The 22,392-nt window shown below is 43.6% G+C and overlaps 1 protein-coding gene across 8 annotated transcripts in view; it reads left to right on the forward strand.

The window, feature by feature from the left end:
* ANK3 (ankyrin 3) overlaps positions 1 to 22,392 on the forward strand; it is a 2,768,233-nt gene that overhangs the window by 2,466,092 nt on the left and 279,749 nt on the right. For all 8 annotated transcript variants that reach the window (XM_069611214.1, XM_069611216.1, XM_069611217.1 and 5 more), the window contains one exon: positions 4,946 to 5,027. In XM_069611214.1, coding sequence (XP_069467315.1) covers positions 4,946 to 5,027 — 82 coding nt within the window. The remainder of the gene's footprint in view (positions 1 to 4,945; positions 5,028 to 22,392) is intronic.

Below are 22,392 nucleotides of genomic sequence, written 5' to 3' on the forward strand. Positions count from 1 at the left end.
TATTTGGAGGCAGGGAGAAAGAGGACTTCCGTCTTTTGAGAGTTTAGCATGAGACAGCCTAGAGCCATCCAGTGGCTGATGACAGTTGGACAGTTATTTATGTGTTTGTAGATTGCACTGTGAAGGAGTGGAGGGAGATTCATTTTAGTATCGTCACTCAAGAGACAATAGTTGAAGACAAATGAGGAAATGAGCTTGCCAAAGGAGGCAGCATATAGGGTGAAGACAGGTGGGACCAGATCTGAGCCTTGAGGGACACCCACAGAAGGGGGTGCTGGAGTGCCAGGAGAGGGAAAAGGTGTAGTCTGAGAGATAGAGCAGCCAGTCAAGTACTATTTGCTTGAAGCCAAAGAGGGGAAATGTTTGAATGAGCGAGTGCTACTCCACGCTGTAATTCTGGAATACCTCCTGTGTGAAATACCTCCTGTGATGTTTATGTAAAATTAATAAAATGTATTTCCATCCTCGTTTGTGATATGGAAATAAATATGGGTTAACAGGGATTTACACTGTCCCGTGGAGGAAAATGCACATAACGATCTATAGAATGGGATTGCAATGCATGGCTCTACGGATGTTGTGGACTGTGAATTCCATGATCCCTCACCTTTGACTAATCTGATTAGGGCTGATGGGAGTTGTCCAAATATCTGGAGAGCCAAAGGTTGCAGAGCCCTGATCTATAGTGACCCTTCTGTGGCGAGGCCCACATTACCACATTATCACTCCATTTGAGGTGCCACTGCATGGTTTTATCCCATAAGTTGAATGGATGCACTATCTAGAAAAACATTATTTACAACAGAGACGGGGTGAGGGGCAATATTTTTACCACCAGTGTTTTGGTGGAGGTAAAAGTATTCAGTATTCTGAGTCAGAATTCAAATTGGTAATCATCAGGTATCTACTGCCTGGGGATACTTGAGTACTGCATGAGATAAATATACCACGCACCCATAATCAGGAGGTCGATAAAGGTATGCCATTGTTACATCCACCTCTTGTTGAAAGTTTACATTTTGGTCAACTCAGTTTGGTCGAACCTACCAGATTCACACACACACATATATGTGTGTGTGGGCAGGGAGACTAAAGTGGGGGAAGGGGTCATGGGGGGACTCCCCATAACAAACAAAAAACGAAAGGTCTACCAAATTGAGTCCACCAAAATGTAAACTTTAAAAAAAAGAGTTTGATGTAACAGCATAGAAAAATCAGTAAACACAGGCAGTGTTTTAAATAGTGGAAATTTTCCAGTTACCATCTAATGCATAATGACCTCCCTATGTAGTAGATACAGCCAGTTTTCAGGAATGCATCAGTCGCCATGCCAAGCTTTCATGGGTTCCTTTTCCGATGTTATTTCAGGCTTACAATTGAATTTTTCTAACCTACTAGTCCTAGGTGACTTCAACATCAGACAAAACCTTCCTTTAGCTCCTAGCTACCCTTTTTTTTTAATCTTTGGCAGATTTAGCACTCCTTCAGCAGGTAACTGAGCCTGCGCACCGTCTTGGAGGCATTCTGGACCTCATTGTTTCTACAGAGACGACTGTGCTTATCCAATCCATCTACCCAGTGATCTGGTCAGATCATCCCCTTGTTTCCTTCAAGCTGCTGACTAGCAGCTCTGATCCTGAACTTCCTGCTGTTGCCACATACTGTCGAAACTGGCAGACAGCGGACCGTAAGGCAATCATTTCTAGTATTACTAGGGACTGCCTGTCAGCACCAAACCTTGATCTTTTGACGATGGGCCGGTCCCTGGAACTCACAGCTGACTCGGCTGCTCCGCTCAAGCTTTTTTGGAACCGTAATCACCTTTCTGCGCTATGCTTTTCAGCAGAACTTAAAGCTACTTTTCTGAAGGTCAGGCAAGCTGAACGCAAATTGCATCATTCCTACGGCCCATTAGAAAAGGGTATTTTTCAGAAACTGTCCTGTTCCTACCATGCCTCCATTAAAGTGGTGAAGCAGGAATATTATTACAGGAAGGGTTATGTCAGCTCTTAATAAGTCCAAATAGCTGTTTGCGGTGGTTAAATCCTTCTCTTCCACAGCTCATATTTCTCCCAGTGTAACATCTTCTCAAGTCTTGTGTGACTCACTGGCTAGCTTTTTTATGACCAAAGTCAGGGTCATTTGTGATCTTATTCAATCTAACGCCTTGGCTGGCATTGCACCGGATGGTGCCATCACTAGCAAACCAAGCCTACAGTCCTGGTGCTGCTTTCTGGATTTCTCCACGGCGGAAATCGCCAGGGCGATTGCGTGGGTGAAATCGGCCGCCCCCTCCAATTCAATCCCAGTGGTAGTTCTGCAAGAGATTCTCCCTGCAGTAATCACATGGATGACCTTAGCAGTAAACACCTCCTGTCGATCATCCCACGGGCACTTAAAGAGGCCATAGTCCTCCCTCTCCTGAAATACCCCTCCCTTGATCCTCTTATACCGGCCAACTATAGACCTATTTCACTGCTCCCCTTTTTCATGAAACTTCTGTAGTCTGTAGTGGCACCTCTTCTGTTATCCTTCTTGGAGCTATCCCCTGGTCTTGATCCTTTTCTGCCTAGATCTCGCCCAGGGCAAGGTACCGAGAGTGTCTTGGTTTCGGTACTGGATGACCTTACTATGCTGGTTGACCAAGGAGGCGTGGGGGCCCTGATATTGCTTGACTTTTGATACATTCGACGATGCCATCCTTCTGGCCCGGCTGGCAGAAGTGGGCATTACGGACTCCGTTCTGGACTGGTTCTCTTCTTTCATGGCTGACCACTCTCAGATACTCACTCTCTGTGTCACCTTTTCTCTCTGGTTCACATTCTCTGTCTTGTGGTGTTCCTCAAGGCTGTGCTCTGTCCTCCATGTTGTTTAATCTTTATGTTCAGCCGCTACTTGCTCTCATCTGCTCCTTCGGCTTTAGATGCTATGCCTATGCTGATGACACCCAAATCCTGGTAGAATTTGACCAAGACCAACTGGAGATCTCTGCGCGGCTGGGCGAGTGTCTGGTGGGCATAAGGAGCTAGATGGATAGCAACTGGCTAAAGCTGAATGGGGACAAGACGGAGGTGTTGATGGTGAGCTCCCCCAAGGTCACTCCCTGGGATTCCTCCTGTTGGCCGTCTGCTCTTGGGAATTTCCGAATTCTGTGTCTTCTGTCAAGAATTAGGGTGTCTATCCTCTTCTCTATCTATGGCTACCCAGTTGAGTGCGGTCTGCAAGATGGGCTTCTTCTCCGTGAGGGTACTACGGAGGGTTCTTCTGTCTCTCCCGGTCAATCTTCGCCCTCAGGTAGTGGCATCCATGATCACCAGCTGCATTGATTATTGAAATGCTCTCCATCTTGCTCAGCCGAAAGGCCTCCTTGAGGCTGCAAAACATGGCAGCAAGGGTGGCCACTGGCCAGTTCTTCGTTCCCTTCATTGGCTCCCAGTGGCCAAGATGATCACATTTTAAGGCCCTCTGCATTGTGCATAGGGCTTTTTATAGGCAATGCGCAGAATGCCTGCAAGCAAAGCTGCGACCCTATATTCCAGGCCATCAGCTGCGACAGCCAATCGGGTGGTTGTCAGGACTTTCAGGAGACTACAGGGGGGAGGGAGGCCTTTCTCTGTGGTAGCAGGAACTCGCTGGAATGATCTTCCTCCTGCTGTGTGGAGCACGGAAAACTATCTGCAGTATTGTCGCCTTTTAAAAACTCTCCTTTTCGAATCGGACAGGCGGGCTGCTGACCATAGTATCCTAGCGCCATGATACCTTAGGGTGAGCATGCGCTTTATACAAACTCATAACATAACATGCAAAATATATCTTTTCTCTTTAGATGTACTATAGTAAACAAGCATATAGTTTAGCACTGGACAAGGTCTGACAGAGTATATTTTACACATCCAATGTCTCTAGAAATGCTCTGTTTGCCCTTTGAAAAGTTTAACAATGTCATCTTTTATCGATAGGGACTGAGAGTGGCTTTAACACTAGCTTTCATGATACTTCGCAAAATTCATGCTCTCCTAGAATGAACTTGGAGTCATCTTGAAGGCAGAAAAAAGAATCTATAAATGAATGAATGAGCCACAAAAGAGAGTTGTAATTTTTTGAAGGTCTCTTGTATGCAGAAAGAAGGAATCACAGGGTGTGTCAGTACCTTTTATCTACATACAGTAGCTTTGCTAGTCACAGAGCACTGACACTTCCAGATACATGACACTCTGCGAGTCATGCAGCCGGGTGTGACTCTGCATTACCTTTGGCATGGCATGCACAAACTTTTAGTTGATTGAATAGGCTATTACAGGGCTGAGAGATCTTGAATAACAATACTGAGTAAGCAGATTTATCCTAACCTTCACAGTTGCGTGGCCCTCCATGGGCAGTTATTTGCCCCTTGTTTACCTGATTTCTACTGTGTGACTAAAGTAGTAGTCTTCACTTCCAGTCAATTGTCACTGGAAAGACTATGCAGGAACAACGCATAGGCGTTGCCATGTTAATTGATAGTGTAGTTTATCTTTAGACTCAGTTGTAGTGAATGCTTTGTTTTGGTCGTCACGCACAGTATCTTAGCTGAGAGCCACCTCCTTGCCCCTTATCCTAAGAAAACAACAGGGTGATTTTCAATTTCAGATGTGAAACATTTAGTGCTTTTTGAAAAGGTGCATGCTAAATAAATCCATGCTTTTGTTTTTGTCCTAAATGTCTGCACTTTAAGTGAACATTCACTGTTATGTACGTGCCCTCAAAATGTTTGAGATTTAATGTATTTCAGCAGTAATTATGCAGTGTATTGTCTGTCGCTAACATTTGACAGTAACAGTTTGTGTGTCCTGTGTAAATGTAAATTGTTACCACACCTAAATGAATAACCAACACAATAACTAGAAACGTTATCATTTTTAGCTACAAAGATGTGTTACCAAATACTCCTGTGTTTCTTCTGCAGGTGGAGAAAGTTGATCGTCGTCAGAACTTTGTGTCTCTTGCTTTACGTAAGCGCTACAGCTATCTGACTGAGCCTGGAATGAGTGAGTTCAATAACATTCTAACACCTAATAGATTTTAAAAGAAGAGTCAAAACACAAATTATGTTTCAGAATGCATTGCATTACTTTAAAGTCCTTTTCCGTAACACTGGAATTTAAATCTGGACTATTACATCTGGGGAATGACACCCTTCACTATCTCCTTTTATCTAGTCAAAGGTGAAAATGACATGTTCTTAGAGCAGCAGCTTACGACAAGAAGAAGAAAGCAGAACTATAAATAAAAACAATAGTTGCAATTTGAACTTGGCAGCGGTAGGAAGTAGGTAAGGAGAAATAATACTGTAATATTGGATATACATGGAAACTCACTGATTTTTCCTGCCCAACCAAGGGAATGAGTTGGGCCCCAGCTATCGGCATATTCCAGCTAATTCAAACAACTATGCAATCCATGCCATTAAAGTAGAGTTTTTTGGTCTATGGTGCAAAATGCTGTCCAGAGATACAGTTTGACCAATACAGCTGCCTTTTGCTGGTTAGGAGGATGATCATCATTTTCTTCTCAGAATTTTAATTTGAGATTTTGATTTAAAGGACTATGGTCAAATAAAGATTTGAATATAAAGGATAATGGAAGTACATGTAGGATGTCTATTGTGTTGCTCTTGACCTAAAGTTATTCTCTGGACTTTTTGGGATGCATGGTTTCATCAGGTGGGAGTTCATAACAGACAAGAAAAAGTGTTTTGGTCTCTCAACCATACATGTTTCTGTAGTCATCATAAATGTTCAGATGCCTTTAATGTAGAAAAATATTCCAGTTAGAAACTCTGCATCAATTGACAAGTGTCCAGGGCCGATTATATGTAGCCGCCACGTGCTTCAAGGGTGCTTGATCAGGATAGCAAGGCAAAGTTATTACGGATCTTTTGCCATGGGCGGAGAGGCTGGTACTCTTGTGGGGCAAGGCGGGGAACCTGAGGGGGTTGCTGGCAAGATGGCATGGGCAGATGGGCTCAAAAAGTAAATAAGTCACAGCATAAATCAAATCTGAGAATTCCAAGAGTAAATCATGGAGAGTACATAAAGGTGGGGGTTCTCTCTTCCTCATGCTCTTCCTGCCCCCTGTAACAGGGTAAAAATGGTATCTCCCCAAGTCCGGTACAGACGCTTAGTGGAATGACTTTGGGGATAACAAAAGGTAAGCAAAAACCTACACAGAAGGAATGCTGGTGCATAAGGCTGCAGAGTAGGGCCAGGCCATCTTTCTTCATTCAAGAGCTGCTACTTGGCACAGGATAGTCTGCCGGCGGCGCCACCTCCACAAAGTCAGACACAGTTCAAGGAAGTGCTGCAGAGAGAATCATCATGGTAAGTGGACACCCGATCAGTTTTTACAATGTTTTGTTCTTTTTTTTAAAGGTTGAACTTTATGGATCTTGTTCCATTCCTTAAATCTGAGCTAGCTAGATGTAGCTTGTGTCATGACGAGGAGTAGGCCATGCTACTTTGAACACCTCAACTACATTACTATTTAAATTTGATATTGAGATTGTTTATTGTACCTATCACAGGGTTAAGAAAGTATATAGGTTCTGTAATTTTCAGCCTTGACAAAGTACTGGAGGGCATGAAATGTGTGTTGGATACATATAATTGGGGCTGGACATTTGTGTATTGATGCAAAGTCTCTAATTGGAGACTATTCTGCAATAGCAATTCTGTTGAACCTTTATTGTGACATTTATGGTTGAAAAAACAAAACACGCTTTCTTGTGTCTATTGCAAAAGGCAGAGGTGCCTTCTCAGCACATTGTCCCCATGTAGTCACAGCATTGATACTCTGACCTTTCCACGCAGGAGCATTACTGCCTTCTCTTTTTAAATGTGATCGCGTGAGGCAAATGTATTCAAAATATTTGATTGGATCACAACTGAGTAAAATAGATCTGAGCAAAGTATGTTGTTTATCTGGATGTAAATACATACTTTATATTTAACTGCAGAGCTCATTAACAAACTAAACAGCTTTACAATGATATTGTTGTTTGGTGAACTGGATAAGGAATGACCTGCCTGACCTGATTCAAAAGTGCTTGTGAGCAGGTTTCATTTTGATGAAAAAAGTCTAATGATCACACATTATGACCAAACGTGTCCGATGGTCACATAGCCTAAAGTGGCCATAACATGTGACAAGGCAATAGGGAAGAAAGATAATGCAGAGGGGCATAATTAGAGTCATTACATATAGAAAAAAACATTGGTATTACTGTGTAGAGCATGGTTTGAGGTTGGCAGGTCATATTTCAAGGAATATCAGACCATTTCACTGTTGGACTGTCAACATTTTGCAGGAGCTCTATAATACATGCCTTATAAGCAAAAGACTCACATAACTTAAATGGTTTTAGGCCCGTAGAAGGGACGGCAACTGGTGAAATGCCATAGAAAGTTAAGAAATCTTTAAAGTTTAAACTGTAACATTTGGAATAGTTTCTCTACTGAAGGAGCAGCAAATATGTTACTGCCAGTAATTGTTAATAATGGATGGAAAATTACTAATGCAAATAGTCCCGGGAGGATAGCTCAGCGGCAGTGTGCGCGTCTTGGAAGCAAGATGACACGAAGCAACAACAGGTTCGATCCCCGGGTCCGCGCTTAGAAACCTCTGGGTGTTTAAGCGCGTTATAAATACTTAACTAAGACAAAAAACAAAAAAAACCACACAATTACGCAACTAAGAAAAACAAACAATTCCTGTAACAGCGCCTCAATGCCTGCGGGCTGTGTGAGCGCTTTATAAATGTAAAATAAATCAAATAAATAAATAAAGGTTAGGGGACAAAGATGCAGATGCACAACAATTGCTGCAATCAAATGTTATGGTTGAAGAACAAGGAGGCAGTGAAGGATTTAGACCAGGAGGGAAAATTACATGATGGATCCATTTGTTGATCATTATCTGTTGCAAAGATTGGCTTTGTCAAATAGATCATGTTACAACTTTCTGTAGAGTAAGGAAAACATTGTTCATGTCAGTGCAAAACAACTCTGCTGCACTGCGTTGTTTCAGCAAGGTGGAAGTTTATCATAATTTTTCATTGAGCAACTGTGATGTTAAGACATGTACCAATGTTAGTCTTCTCTAGAGTACCTGCGATACATCAATCAAAGAAAAAAACAGGTATTGTTAAGTTGGCAATTCACATCCACGTTAGTAAAGTCTCAACAATCTGAGTAGAATATGCATTGACAGATAATGCTTTTTTAATGGGAAAACCTCAGATACTATTCATCTGGTGTCTTCGGGACAACAGAATATTAGAGTAAAAAAACTGGAGCCAAAAGTTGATTAAAGAAGAACACTTTTGAAAACTGCTTAGTGCAACACTTGGGCAAGATGAAATGGGAAGGGTGATTATATCCCTAGATAACCCAACTATTATCACTGGTAATATTTGGGATCAACAAAATAAATAATGTTCTGATCCTTCAATGCTTTGTCTGTTAATTCATGAACCCCAGGACCAGCTTTCTGCCAGACAAAGAGCAGTTTCAACAGCTGGTCCTTTTAAACATTTCAGGCTTTTGGTGCCACAGCCATAGGAAGTAACATACAACAAGAGGCACGGAAGACCAACTAGTAAACGTAAGCATGCTAAAAATATTCATGTTGCGTACAAATTGTTTTTTATGACGTTAGAAAGACAATTGTCTACTTTTGACAATGCTACACCGTAAATGGGCCATTGAAAAATCTACTTGTTCTCTCCCCTTCTTGCCCTTGAAGGGATATTCACTTACAAATAGACACCTGGTATGGTACCAGATGCATTATAATCTTCTTACATTAACCAACAACTAAATCCTCCAGGCCATGTTATAATAGATACAATTGTATGTTGACACATGCTCTACCACAATAAAAATGAATTCCTGGAATAAAAATAATTTTTTGATAGAGTTCCTGACAGGCTTGATGTCACTACCATCTGGAATCCGATTTGACGTATAGGATTTACATTGCTTCTCTGTGGCAGAAGCTCCACTGTAGCATAGTGTGACTTCCCTAACATTGGGAATCTCTAATTACCATAAACTGGTATGTTCAGTGTGGAGAAATGCTGTGGGTCATACCTGTCAGCGCTGTTCCTACGGAGGGAGAACTATCTTTACCAAGCTGACAAATAAGGAGTCCACTAATCTCTGACGTTGCTTGGTTTTCTTTCTTAGGCTTCAACCTAAGAAATTCTGTTTACATCCATCATTATCAGTCTATAGGTGTAAGCCAGCAATCCAAGATTGAGTCTGACTATAGTTTTGTGGTTCTGTTTTATTTACTCTTTATTAGATATGAAGAGGGTTCAAAAAAGAAAGTCAGAAATTACCTTTTATTTCAACCCACAAACTAGATTAATAATTTGTTTGTATTTGTATTTATTGACATTTATTAAGCACCTTATGCCAAGATACTGTACACAGAGTAACAAAAGGTACAAAATAATATGTCCATTGACAATCAACATGGGAAAGTGTGTTAGGAAGATGACAGGGAAGAGAGGAGATGCGCCTTAAGACGTGAACGAAATATGTAAAGGGAGGGGAAAGCGCGGATGTCAGGTGGCAGCGAATGCCAATATATTGGGGCTAGAAGAGCGTAAGAGCAGAAGCGTGACGGAGCACAGACGGTTTTGGAGAGGAAAGTAGATGAAGGTGCTGAGAGCGGAGAGTGCGCAAAAGTGAATAGAGAGATACAACAGAAGCAAGATGGGGGGAGCCAAGCCATGATGGTACTTAAAAGCAAATAATAATCTCGGAAAGAAAGTCCAGAGGGTACAGTTTTTAAAGCAAAGTATCAAAGGATTTTATTATACCTGATACATTATTTTAATATACAAATTGAATCATGATTTAATCAGCACTACAGTTACAATTTACATAGCAGGACATTTAAGAGCATACAAGTTAAATACAATTCATACCATTCAATCATTTATATATTCGTCCACATGCGTTCATCATGCATCCGTACACTCATACCAAAACACAATGTGTATAAGATAAAACCTGTAAAAAGTCATAACAAACAATTAATCACTTTAATTATCATAGAAAATAAAGGTACAATTAATATACTTGGCCACAATAAATTATGCAAGTGGTCAAAGGATGGGATGGGTCACATTAATGTCCAAGGCGACCTCATCACAAGTTTCTCAACCGGTTTTGACGTATTAACACTATTTAAACAAACGTCTTCATCAGGAGATAAAAAATACACTCTGAAAAGAAAGGGAAACATAAATTCATGAGACCCCTACTTTTCAGTGACAACATAAGAGGGTTAGCTCTCAATTAACAATGAATACACCATGATTAAAAATAATTATAAACATAGACAGCAACCTAATCCCACCCCGAGAGCCTATCTCGAAGGTGGACCATAGGTGTCAGACAGAAAGTGCTACCATCTTAAATTGATGCCCTAGAGTACAGTAGGAGAACAAGTCATGGTCGAAAAAAAGATACCAGTGGATTAAAGTGCAAGTGCATTGTAAACATAGGGCCACACCCGACCCTAGGGTTGAAGAGGTCCAATTACGTCATATCTTTAGACACCAATAATAGAAAAAAGGTACAGTAATTGGGCAAGTATCATGTTTTTTAAACTAACCTTTAAAAAGAGGAGAGAAAAGGACACCAGCCAGAAGCCCCTGTTGTAGATTACAGGAACGGCTGCTATTCAGGTGTAAGGCGTCCAAATGTTTCTTGGCTGCACAGATGGCAGCCGGACTAGGGAGGATGTCCAATCTGTAATATATTGACAAGTAGTTACTAGTGATACGTAGTGGGCCTGACAAGGGGAATAAACCACAGTTCCCAGTGGTTAAAAATAACTTAAAATGATCTTACCTGTAGTGTCCAAAGAGTGACAAAAGGAAGAAAAGAATGTTATAAATCCTACAGAGTTCTTGTGGCCCAACGTGGTAATTTTGGAAAAGTCTCAAAACCACATGGGTTTGGCACGTCTCTATATGAAAAAGAGAACAGTGAAGGAGAACAAATCAGTAAGTTCTCTAGCCGGAGAGCATTATCTATCATATAATGACAGATCACTCTAATTATATAGCATCCAATTGGGGTCTCAAAACAACAAGAACACACTTGAAAGTTGCGCCAAGGAATTTGGGACATCCAAATTGTAAATAAAATAGATGATGTTAAATTTATACTTTTTCTGTTATTACTACCCAAAAGTAACACTGGGTGATTTGCCAACAATTGAATAATATGACCGTTAATATCAGGAAACTAATCTATACTGTTTACACGGGGACGTCCTAGCAGTCCTAGCCCCCAGATAGTATTTATAAGCTCTATTCTATAAATTAGACACGACAGAAGGTCACTTACCATCAGTAACTGACGAGTGCTGTACGACCAAAGACGTCCGCCAACAAATCACCTGAGTCCGGGGGGCACAGGGGTTCAGCGACACAATGCCGGCATCGCTAGGAAATAAATAGCGCCCCGGTATGGTCATATGACCACCAGATGGAGCACGTGACTCTGCGATTTGTGTGCTGCCTGTAGTTGAGTAGAAATTAAAGGGCGACTTACTGCAAGGTATAATTACTTCCCTGGAGGAACAGCAGAGTGCCGTCGCCTATGACGATCTATTAGGCGCAGGTGTTGATTCTTTGAAATACATACATGAAGCAGACAACAAATAAAAATTATATTTTAAATAAACCAAAAAAACGAAAAGAGAAAGAAAAACCCAAATAACAAATAAATGTTCGCGTGACCCAAAAGTTTTAAAGGGAAAAACATATATATATATATATATATACTGAATCAATCTAAATCAGGTCATAGCATTTTTGGACTCAAAAAATGGCAAAACTATTTTGGAGGGCATGCACGGCAACTGAGACTCGGGGAATGTTAAAGTAACTAGAGCAAAACACTTAGGGGTTTGAATGCCGCGGCTCTAATGTATTAAGGCCATTTGTTAACGATTTTAAATTAAAAATCCATAGTTGTTCTTTAAAGGTCAGGTTTTTTATCATTTGAGCCGTATTAGGGGCTCTCACTTTTTTTATGCAGAACCACTCTATTTGTTCTGCCGTGTGGCCCATTTCTACAAAGTGGATGACCATGGGGGCATTCAAATTGCGAGTGTTAATTTTAGAGCGATGCTCGTTAATACGGGTGCTTACTTCTCTTGTAGTTTTTCCGATATAAATCATTTTGCAGGGGCAAAAAATGGCACTTAAAAACAATACAGAGAAAGTGAAAGAAAAGATGAGTCATGGGGAAGGAAGGAGATGGAAAGAAGGGACCGGGCCCTAGAATAGCGAGCAGGAAGTGAGAAAAGGAGACGAATTGCAGAGTTGAAAACCGAGCATAAAGGAGTGAGATGGGAGGAAGGAAGTCCAAAGGGCAGAGCAGTAATCAAGGCAAGAAAGAATGGAAAAAGTAATGACAAGTTTAGCAGCATGAAAGGATGGGTCCGGATGTATTTTGTGAATCTTAAAAAGGGATCAGCAAGTGCAGCCAGTCAAAGATATAGGAGAGGTCAAGTTTAAAGATGGGTAAAAAAATAACACCATGCTGTGTTGATCTGCAAGTTTACATTACTTGGCTCTTGGAACATGTATAAGGTATACCAGTATAATATAAGTGGGCAATGCAATCTTTACACCTAAATAGCAAGTTTGTATCAGATGCCCCACTGAAACCACCTTCCAGATTGGACCCACATTTTTAACAGACCTTCTGCCAATTTTATAAAAACTACCTGACCGACATAAAGTTGTGTGAAGTAGGTTTTGGGGAAAGTATCTTTGACATTATGCCAAATAGTGGTTACCTGGAGCGCTCAGTTCTAATACTGGCCTTAGCTAATCCAGAAGTGGAATATTCCTTGTAAATAACTCAAAATCTCATTAAATGGAACACTAATGTGAAGGAACTGGCCATTGCGTTATTGCTAATCAGATATAGTTTTATTGTAACTTGTGTATTTGATTACTTATCAGTGTGAATGAATGGCTGATTCGAAAAGTCAGTGCGCCTGTTATGGCCTGAAGACCTAGTTCGTCCCAAGAGTACATTATTAAGAGGTCAGTTAATTTCTGCCTGAACATAGATAAGGGCCTCCTACTTTGTTATTAGCAGCAATGTCTTATCACTCTGATCCCTATATCTAGAACTGTATCAGTGATGTAGCACGCCATCAGTTGGCTTCTATGTGTAATTTGCCAGTTTAACATTATTCATGGCCTGTTACGATTACCACTGGTACCCTACACAACTCGGCAATGCATTACACAATCTCTAACCGCACGTGTAGTAACATTGCTCTCTGCACTTGTTTTACATATTCAACTGATTCATTTCCTTTCAATCATTAGTTGATTCCCTTTCAGATTGATGTAAACATTCTGACCCTTTACACTGTGAACCACAGTTTTGACTTTCCCAGTAACCTTATGAATCTTATACGTGATGAGGCAGAGGAAGACAAGTATATGGAATTGTAACAGATTATAGCCCGTCTCAAAATAGGTGACTGCTGTGCTTTCCATCGTGTGCCTATTCCTACAGTTGTTTTGCAGAATTCTGTTGATATTTTCAGGTCATGCCAGAGGAGCATAATCCTTTCCCTGTCTTTTCTAAGCTGTCTGCTTGGTGGGTTCGCCTTCATATTTTCCTGGGGAACCAGGGCTTAATTTTTTATTGTAATCATCTACTAACCATTTTATTGTGGCTTCTACATTATGCATTTAGCATAACTGGGAAATATCCCTTATTCAAATTGCCTTCATTTGGCACAGTTGTAAACTATGACCACAAGAAGTCCTAAAGTGTTTGCTACCTTACCTAAGTTTGAACACCACACCCTAAACTGCTAGTCTGGGTTCCATCTAAAGGATGACAATGAAATAAAGGTAACAGCCTCATGGTCTTAGGTTACATTGTGGTTGCAAGGAAATGGATAAGCAAGGGCAGTACATTAAAAGAAGTGGCTTCTCTTCTTGTGTGGCAGTTTTAAAACTGTCTATGCTTTCCCCGAATTACCTGCATTTTCCCCCAGCAAAGGTTGTTGCACAGCAGTTATTTCAGACTCTTTGAGTTATGAAATTAACTCAGTTTCTCAAAAGGCTTCTTATATGTTGTCCATTATGCCAACAGGGTTCTTCGTTTGGAGTTTTAAGATTGCATGGTTCACATTAATCTCTGCAGTTCTTTAACTGATACTCTGTATATCACCTGCAGACGATTGCAGCCTAAGGTAAACTGCTTCCGTGATAGGAGAAAAAAATTGGGAATAGCTGAAAGGCCACCAATTTTGCAGAAGAAAAAGGAGTCCATTTTATATGTCTTATTAAATATTTCTAATGGATTCCTTCCTGCCAAAGATTATTCATCTTTGATAACTATCTCCCAGCGCAGCTGCTCTACGGAAACCTTCTCCGTCAGTAGGGGGCACAGTGTGGCCCGCGTTGGCTCAGTCCAACTCCTCTACCCGCCTTGCATGAGGCATGGTGTCGGGACCAGTATATATAGAGGCACCACACCCGTAACCTTAGTTCCCTTTTCCATGCGCTCTGCTCGCTTTAGGAACACTGCTTCTTTTGAATTGCTCTTTGTTAGTTCTTTCATTTTAATGCCGAATCCTTTAAAGACTTCAGGGTTTAAACCCTGTGTCGACTGTGGACATCTGATGTCCGTCTCGGATGCTCATCGGATCAGTCTTTATTCCCTCGGTGAGAGGCACGACATGCAGGATTGCGTAGTGTCAGTCGATGCACCCCAAGGCACTTTGTAAACAGGCAGCAAACTATTCTCCTTCTTACTCAGGGAGAAATGTGACCAGCACGACTCGCTCAATGTCGGCTGGTGCTGATCATCGCACCAAAGAACAATCCCTGGTCTGCCACGACATTAAGAATAAAAGGGGCATTGCAAGAGGTCTTGTTTTCCCAGCAGTTCTTCGAAGCACAATCTTTCTTGCTCATCGAAAAGAGGAGCCATCACTCCAGGGACTCCCCTGGAGAAAAGGCACCTCCAGGATCGTTCTCCACCTAATCCTCAACTCTCGAGGAACGGGAGGACTTTAGGCTTAAGATGCGCAACATCTTTGTCAAGGCCTCAACTGACTCGGATATTCTGGTCAAGACCCCAAAGAAAGAGAACCTACTGACTTTCAACCAAGACACTGGTCCTTAAGCTATGGTCTAAACCGGCTTCAGTCCTGAAAAAGCACAGGCCATCACCCTTAGACATGATGTTCCTGTCGGGACATGCATTACCGCAGAGGTTGGTTGTACAGGCTACCACAGCTAATCTGAGGGCCACATCTTTTCCCTCTTTGCTCCCTGACAGGGAGAGCAGGAGACTGGATGCAGGAAGGTAGGAAGGATTTTGTCTCTGAAAGTCTAGGTGTGAAATGTAGCAGTGACTCCTGTGCTCTAGCCAAATTCTTATCTCTGACTTTGTCCTGTCAGCTCAGAAGCAGAACACCACATCCCTAAAGGTGACTTGAGGGATGGGTTTGAGGCTGTGGTGTGGGGCGGCAACAAAACATCCTGCCAGACTGTGGCTGGAACAATGGGCACCCGCACAGTACTGAGGCGATACTCTTGCCTGAGAACGTCACGTTTTACCCTGGATGTCCAGGAGAAACCTCTGGACATGCCGCTCGACGGAAACAACGTATTCGGTATGAAGGGCAATGAATCTCTACAGAAATCCTAGGATTGGAAGGCAACTGCGAAGTCATTGGGACTAGCAGTACAACAGCAACAACATGTGATTCCCTAATGTAGGGGCAGGGTTTTTATCCCCTTCACCTCTTATGCCCACAGAGAGAGAGAGAGGTGAACCTCCCTCTGGCAAGCAGGTGCAGCACCACTCCAACAGAGGATGGGGTAGGTGTTTCACCAGAGGAGGCAGCACAGCCTGCCACGGCCCCAGGGGCAAAACCTTTATGAATCAGGCTTCCACCATCCTTCCCCCTCTGGGAGACAGGAGATGCCAATTCACCACAGAATGGATTCTTACCACTTAGGATGTCTTGGCCTTACAGGTTATTCACTAGGGGTACTGTCTCCCTTGTGCTCATGGTCTTCCGGCTCTTCCGCTGGACAGCCAGGTCTTGCCCCTGGAACCTCTCCTGCTTCAAGAGGTCATTCAGCTTCTTGCAAAGGAGACTGTAGGATGGATACCCTGCTTGGAATGAGGCATGGGCTGGTATTCTACCTATTTTCTGGTGCCGAAGAAGGACGGACGTGAAGAAAAGTTGAAGATGGTCACTCTAGCCCAGATTCTTCAAGCCCTAAACCTTACGGATTTGCTGGTTACCCTGGATCTGCAGAATGCATACTTCCATTTGCCCATACAGAGGAAACACAGGAAGTACCAAAGTTTCAAAGTGGGGGGGAATTGCCCTTACCAATTCAAGGTTCTGCCGTTAGTCCTTTCTTCTGCATTTTTCACCAAGCTACTGTCAGTAGTAGTGGCTCACCTCAGAAGGGTGGGCATCCATGTTTTCCCTACCTAAACTACTGGCTTGTTTGAGCTTGCTTCCCAGTCCAGATGTCGGCACACTTGTACTGGACGTGCAGCCTTTTGCACAGCTTGGGCTTCTCCTTGAACTTCAAGAAATCTCAAGTTTCACCATCCCAATCCCTGTGATTCATCGCAGCGGTCTTGGACACAGAGGGCCAAGTAGCAAACCTCTCTGAGAAGGTGCATATCTTTCAGCCTAAGGAAAGGGTTCCTGCCTCAGCTTTTCTGTGCTTGGTAGGTTTCATGGCCTCCTGCATACGTGTAGTGCCAGATGCATGACTGTGCATGAGGTTGCTTCAGTTACTTCTCAGTTGCCAGTGGTTTCAGTTTCAGGGACATATCTCAGACCTTCTCCAGGTCTCTGCGAAGGTGCCCAGGGATTTGGAATACTGATCCCAGGGGGACAACCTGCTGAAAGGGATATCAGCTGGAGGTAACATTTGCAGAATCTGTAAAGCTAAAGAAGCCCGAGAAACCTTGAAACATCTAGTTATATATTTCAAAGGTACGGGCAACATTAGAAAGCTTTATTATGAACCTTTTGTATATTACGATTGGGAATATGGTGGAAAATCTTTGTGTTATCGTATAATAGAAGAAGGAATGTAGATTTCTTTGTAACATATTTGAACTTTAAGAAATACATGTCTCTTGAACTGGTTGTAAATAAGCATGTCTACGTGTCATGCTAGGAAGGTTTAGACTACATACGCACTTTAAATTGGAAGGGGATGAGCGAATATAGATGTTTAATGTCGATACGAGGAATGATTTGTATACATATTCTTGTTTTAAATTATTGTGTAAGGTTTAAACTAATAAACAATTCACAAATAAAAAAAAATAAAGTGCGTGCTTTCAACAACCCTGGCCCTAACTGACTTTAGTCACGGATGCGTCACTGAATGGCTGGTGTGCTCACCTCCAAGATCTGACGTTGAGCAACCTTCAGTCTCTGCCGGAATCCCAGGAACACATCAGTTTGCCGGCATTGCGATCGATCATGCTGGCTTCGGTTTCTTTCCTCTCTCTGTACGAGCAAAGACTGTGTTGGACGGACAACACAGTATCCAGGCACTTCCTCAACAAACGAGGTGTTGTGGGCTCCTTGCTTCTGTCCATAGAAGCAATGCAATTATGGCTCTGGGCTCTGAAGAACAGTGTCTCTGATGGCTGCTCATCTGGCCGGAAAGGAGAACATGCTGCTGAATGCGGACACAAAAGTGCCATGCTTGATGGCATACACTTTTATTTAACCGAAAAATAAGGAAGAACTCTATCTGTCCCTATAAGTAAGCAGGGTTTACCTGCCGCAAATGAAACTAAGTATGATGTCAGAATGTTGAATAGTCCACTGTTCTGTGTCCCAAACCTATTTCCATTCCTTATACTCCAAAGAAACCAACAAACTAACTAAGTAAGATACTGGTTACAGAAGGATGGCTCCCTCCTTCTGGATTGCTTAAGGCAGTTCAACAGTGATGGGGGAATATCTTCCTTCATTTGTCCTTCTTTAGACCTGTTTCCATAATACAAGAAATCTGGGGGAATGTCTGCCTTCCCCAGGCCTTTTCTAGGCCAGTTTTGACAGTAGAAAAAAAGTTGGGGGGAATGTCTCCCTTCCCCAGGCCTTCTCGAAGGCCTGTTTTGACTGTACAACAGAGTTGGCGGAAATGTCTCCCTTCCCCAGACCTTCTTAGGCGCTCCTTCAATAGTCTTAATAATATCTTGATTTTCACCAGAGGAGATATCTCTTCCCCCATGGACTTCTCTGGGCTTTTGCCAAAGGATATTTCTCCCTTCCCCTGGTCTTCTCTTGACTTTTGTCAAAGGATGTTTCTCTCTTCCCCTGGTCTTTTCTTCTCATAGTACGGGTCCCAGACCCTCTACTCGGGGTTATACTGTTTCTTAATTTAGCCGGTTTACTAGGCATTCTCTTGCATGTATAATTAACAACTATTCTCAATATACGTGTCCCAGACCCTTCCCTCTCTTTGGCTCTCGTTGGGGTGCTCTCTCACCCAGTATGTCTCTGATTTGTTTCTCTGCTCGGTCACACTGGGACAAGGATTATACTTCCTCTCTTCCTCCCAACTACAGCCCTCTAAGGGCTCCTAGCACCTTCCTGGCCCCCCTCCTCATTCCTTCCAACTTGGTCCCCAAGAGTTCCCATCATAGCTGACTCTGGTAAGCTCCTCTAGCTTCCCCTTGGCTCTCGCATTCTTCTTTCGGCGACTCCACCATGCTGGTTTCTCCCTGCATGTCGGGTCCCGCCTGGGCCACTTGGGTGGCCTGCTTTCCGCCACCGGACGTCTGGTTCCCCAGCCTTCTGGTAGGTTCAGGCTTCCCTCCACCTTTATGGACCCCAGTTTCCTTCTCCCAGCATCCGGGTCTGCATCGTGTCCTCTCTGCGTGGCCTCACTTCCCAGGTTGATGCTCCTCTGGGGCAGGACTGACCCTGAGGAAAGTCCTTTGTCAGTTTTTATAGTCAGTCGGCTTGTAACTCTTGGATAGCTAGTATGTTTGCCTTGGGTCCATATTGGACTCTTCATTGTCCTGCTCTTCTCTGTGTCAGTACTTGTGGAGCCATCCACTGCCTTACTCTTCCTCGTCAAAGTATTTTCTATTTCATAGACAGGGCTACTCTGCATGAAGCAACTAACAAGGAAGAGGAGACACAGAGAATGGGGGTGCTTGGGCCCTATCCGTGTTGTGTGGTGAATAGTGTAGGGTAGAATGGTTGTTTGTATACCACATTCTCTCTTGATACTCTTCCCTTTTCCCACAGAGTGGGGCCCCTCTCATGGGATCCTCCCGTTGAGTACCACCCTCGGGGGCAGCGGCCTCACCTTGTCAGGGGACTTGAGGGCAGCAGAGATGTGCCCACAAAGCAGAGGGGAGAAAAGTGCACAAGAGACAGGAGTGTAAGGAATCCTGCAGACAAGAAAGGATAGGCAAGTACTACAGCCAGGCAACATGGGCAGTGAACAGAAAGGGTTAGTACAAGTAAGACAAACACTTTAGGTTCCCACTTGAGGTGTACACAGAATGGGGAAGAGTTTCCCACAGGGTCTTGTGAAACTCCAGCCTTCTAAGCTGGTTACTGTTACTGGGTCCCACTCTGAATGCTCATGGAAAGGAGCAGTAGGAGTTGATGTCTGTGTCTGGACCCTAAGGCACAAACAAGGAAACAGTACTCACAAGACGGGTCCAGCAGGAACTGAACAACTACTGGCCCCTGAAGCAGGAACCAGCACTCTGTTAACCATATGGTACCAGGTACAATACTGAAACGCAACAAAGTGAAGGGGCAGAGATTGCCTGCTGGGAAACCCAGCAGCCAAACTCTAAACAAAGGAATTGTACAAGCACAAGTGAGGACAAGAACAGTAATAGAAATTTGCAGGGAAAGAATAGGAAGTCCAAGTGAGCAAGGTTCAGGACAGAACAGGAAGAAAAAGGAAAATCAAGAAGGCAAGATTCTAAGTGCAAGGGAGCAGGAGACTAGAACTTCAGATGAGAAACTAAGTACCGGAATCAAGGAACAGCCGACTGAACTATAGACCAGGAACAGGAATACTCAGGGCTGAAACTTTGGACTAGGACAGCAAGGGCTAAACTGCACACTGGTAACAAGGAACTGTGCCTCTGGATGTCAATAACAAGGGCAGGACTGCAGACATATAACAAGGAAACTCATGACTGGAATCTAGGAAGCTAAAGCCAGGTAACATGGACTATGGGCACAGAAAAATCAACCGCAGGCAGGGAACAAGATAATTGGTGGTAGAGGGCAAGGGGCTGCAGACAGGGAACAGAGGACTGCAAGCATGAGAGCAGGCTGCAGTGCAGGAAGCACAGATGTGCAGCACAGAAGGCAGGGGAGTGAAGGAAGCACAGGGCACTGGAACAGGAGCAGGTTTGGAAGCAACAGAACACAGCAGAAATTCAAGGATCAAAGCAAAAGGGGCTTGGAGCGTACTCAATGCAAGAACCCTGTGCTCCTGAAGGTAGCTGCTTAAATGCTGCCCTGTGCTGAAGCAGCAACCGGAGCAGCACACCTGAAGGTAATCTGCCTCCTCCCTCTGGTCCTGGGAAAGTGGAAGCAGCATTGATATCTAAGGCTTCTGGGGATTGTAGTTCTAAAACTGCTTCATAGGAATAGCCAAGGAATGAGAACTGCCACAAGGTGCATTATGGGATATGTAGTTTGTGAAATTAAGCAATGAAGTACCAAAGTCTTGCAAACAGAAAGCAAAGACAAAATTAGGAATAGGTTTTGTCCAGTGACGGAGATGAGTGAGTCCCAAATAGTCAATGATGGGTGCCAGTCGGTGCTCCAGTGGCACAGTCATGAGACACCTCCCCGGCCCTACAGGAAGGGTCCCACTCCCTGGGAGAAGTGACGACACAAAGGGATTCATCACAATGTCCTGAGCAAACGGTCTTCACCCTCCCATGAGTGAGAGCTGAGCTCTTTCAGGAAGTTCTGGAAGAGGTGTTCTCTCGTTTGGGGACCCCCCCGAACCCCTCAGGTGGACCTCTTTGCTTCCAATGTGAATAGGAGGTGCAGGTGTTTCTGCTCCACATGATCCCGGTTATACCACTGGTTCTGAGAACGCTATGCCTGTTCAGGTTCACAATGATCTTGATCGCCCCGTACTAAGCCTGGAGAATGTGGTAGCCAGAGTTGCTGTCCTCCCTGGCGCCTTCCACACAGAACGGACATCCTCTCCCAATCAGAGGGATGAATCCTATAACTAAACCTCGGCAGCCTGAACCTTAATGCTTGACTGCTGAAAGGTTGAGGTTTAAGGAGCGGGATTTGTTGGAGGACGTCTTGGATGCACTCCTGTCCGCTAGTAGACCCACAAACAAATCCTTTTGTGCATGCCGGTGGCATAAGGTTTCGATTGGTGCCAGGAGAGGGATCTGCACACTTTTACTCGCTCCACATCCCCCGTTTTGGATTTTCTGCTGTCTTGGATAGGCCTTCAGATTGATATTGTGAGTGGTACCTTGCTGCAATTTAGGTTTTCCATAGAACCCAGGAACAGGGCTCCTTTTTCACAATCCACACAGTCATATAGTTTCGGCGAGGTCTAGGCCATCGGTTTCCCCTTTCACCAGTTTGTTTTTCTGGCATGGGATTTAAAATGATAGCTAACATTTATTATGGATGCTCTGCTTGAGCCCCTTTATTCTTCTTTGTTAAGCTTGTTCACCCTTAAGGTGATTCCCTTCCTCAGGAAGGGGATTTTCAGGATAGGAACACTCATATAGATCCTCTAGGCCATAGAGTTACAGGACTGATTGGTGTCACTCATCCTCCAGGATGCTTGATTCCATGTGCCCATCCATCCAAAGCACAGGATATACCCGAGATTCATAATTGGCAGTACCCTTTATCAGTTTCGGGTTCTACTGGTCGGGCTCACCTCAGTCTTCACCAGGTTGTTATGGGCAGTAGCAGCCAGGCTAAGGAGAGTGGGAATGCACTCCCCGAAACAAGCTCATAAACACCTCAGCCATGCCTGTCCACCCCTTGAACAAACTGGGCTTCTCCCTGACCTTCAAAAAGTCCCATGTGACAGTTGCAAACTGCCCACTTCACACCGGCAGTCCTGGTCTCTTCCTCAGGAAAGGCTTTTGCTCCCGAGGACAGGGCTCCTCACATACAGGTGATAATCATGAAATTTCAGAACTCGCGTACACTGCTGGCCGTGGACTTTTTATGGTTGCTAGACCTCATAGCATCCTGCATTTTTCCGGTGCCAGAGGCCCGCCTGAGAATGAGGTCACTTAAGTGAGCTCTCCAGTC

Source organism: Ambystoma mexicanum, chromosome 8 (assembly GCF_040938575.1).
Source record: "Ambystoma mexicanum isolate Mex_15411 chromosome 8, UKY_AmexF1_1, whole genome shotgun sequence".
Classification (NCBI taxonomy): Eukaryota; Metazoa; Chordata; class Amphibia; order Caudata; family Ambystomatidae; genus Ambystoma; species Ambystoma mexicanum.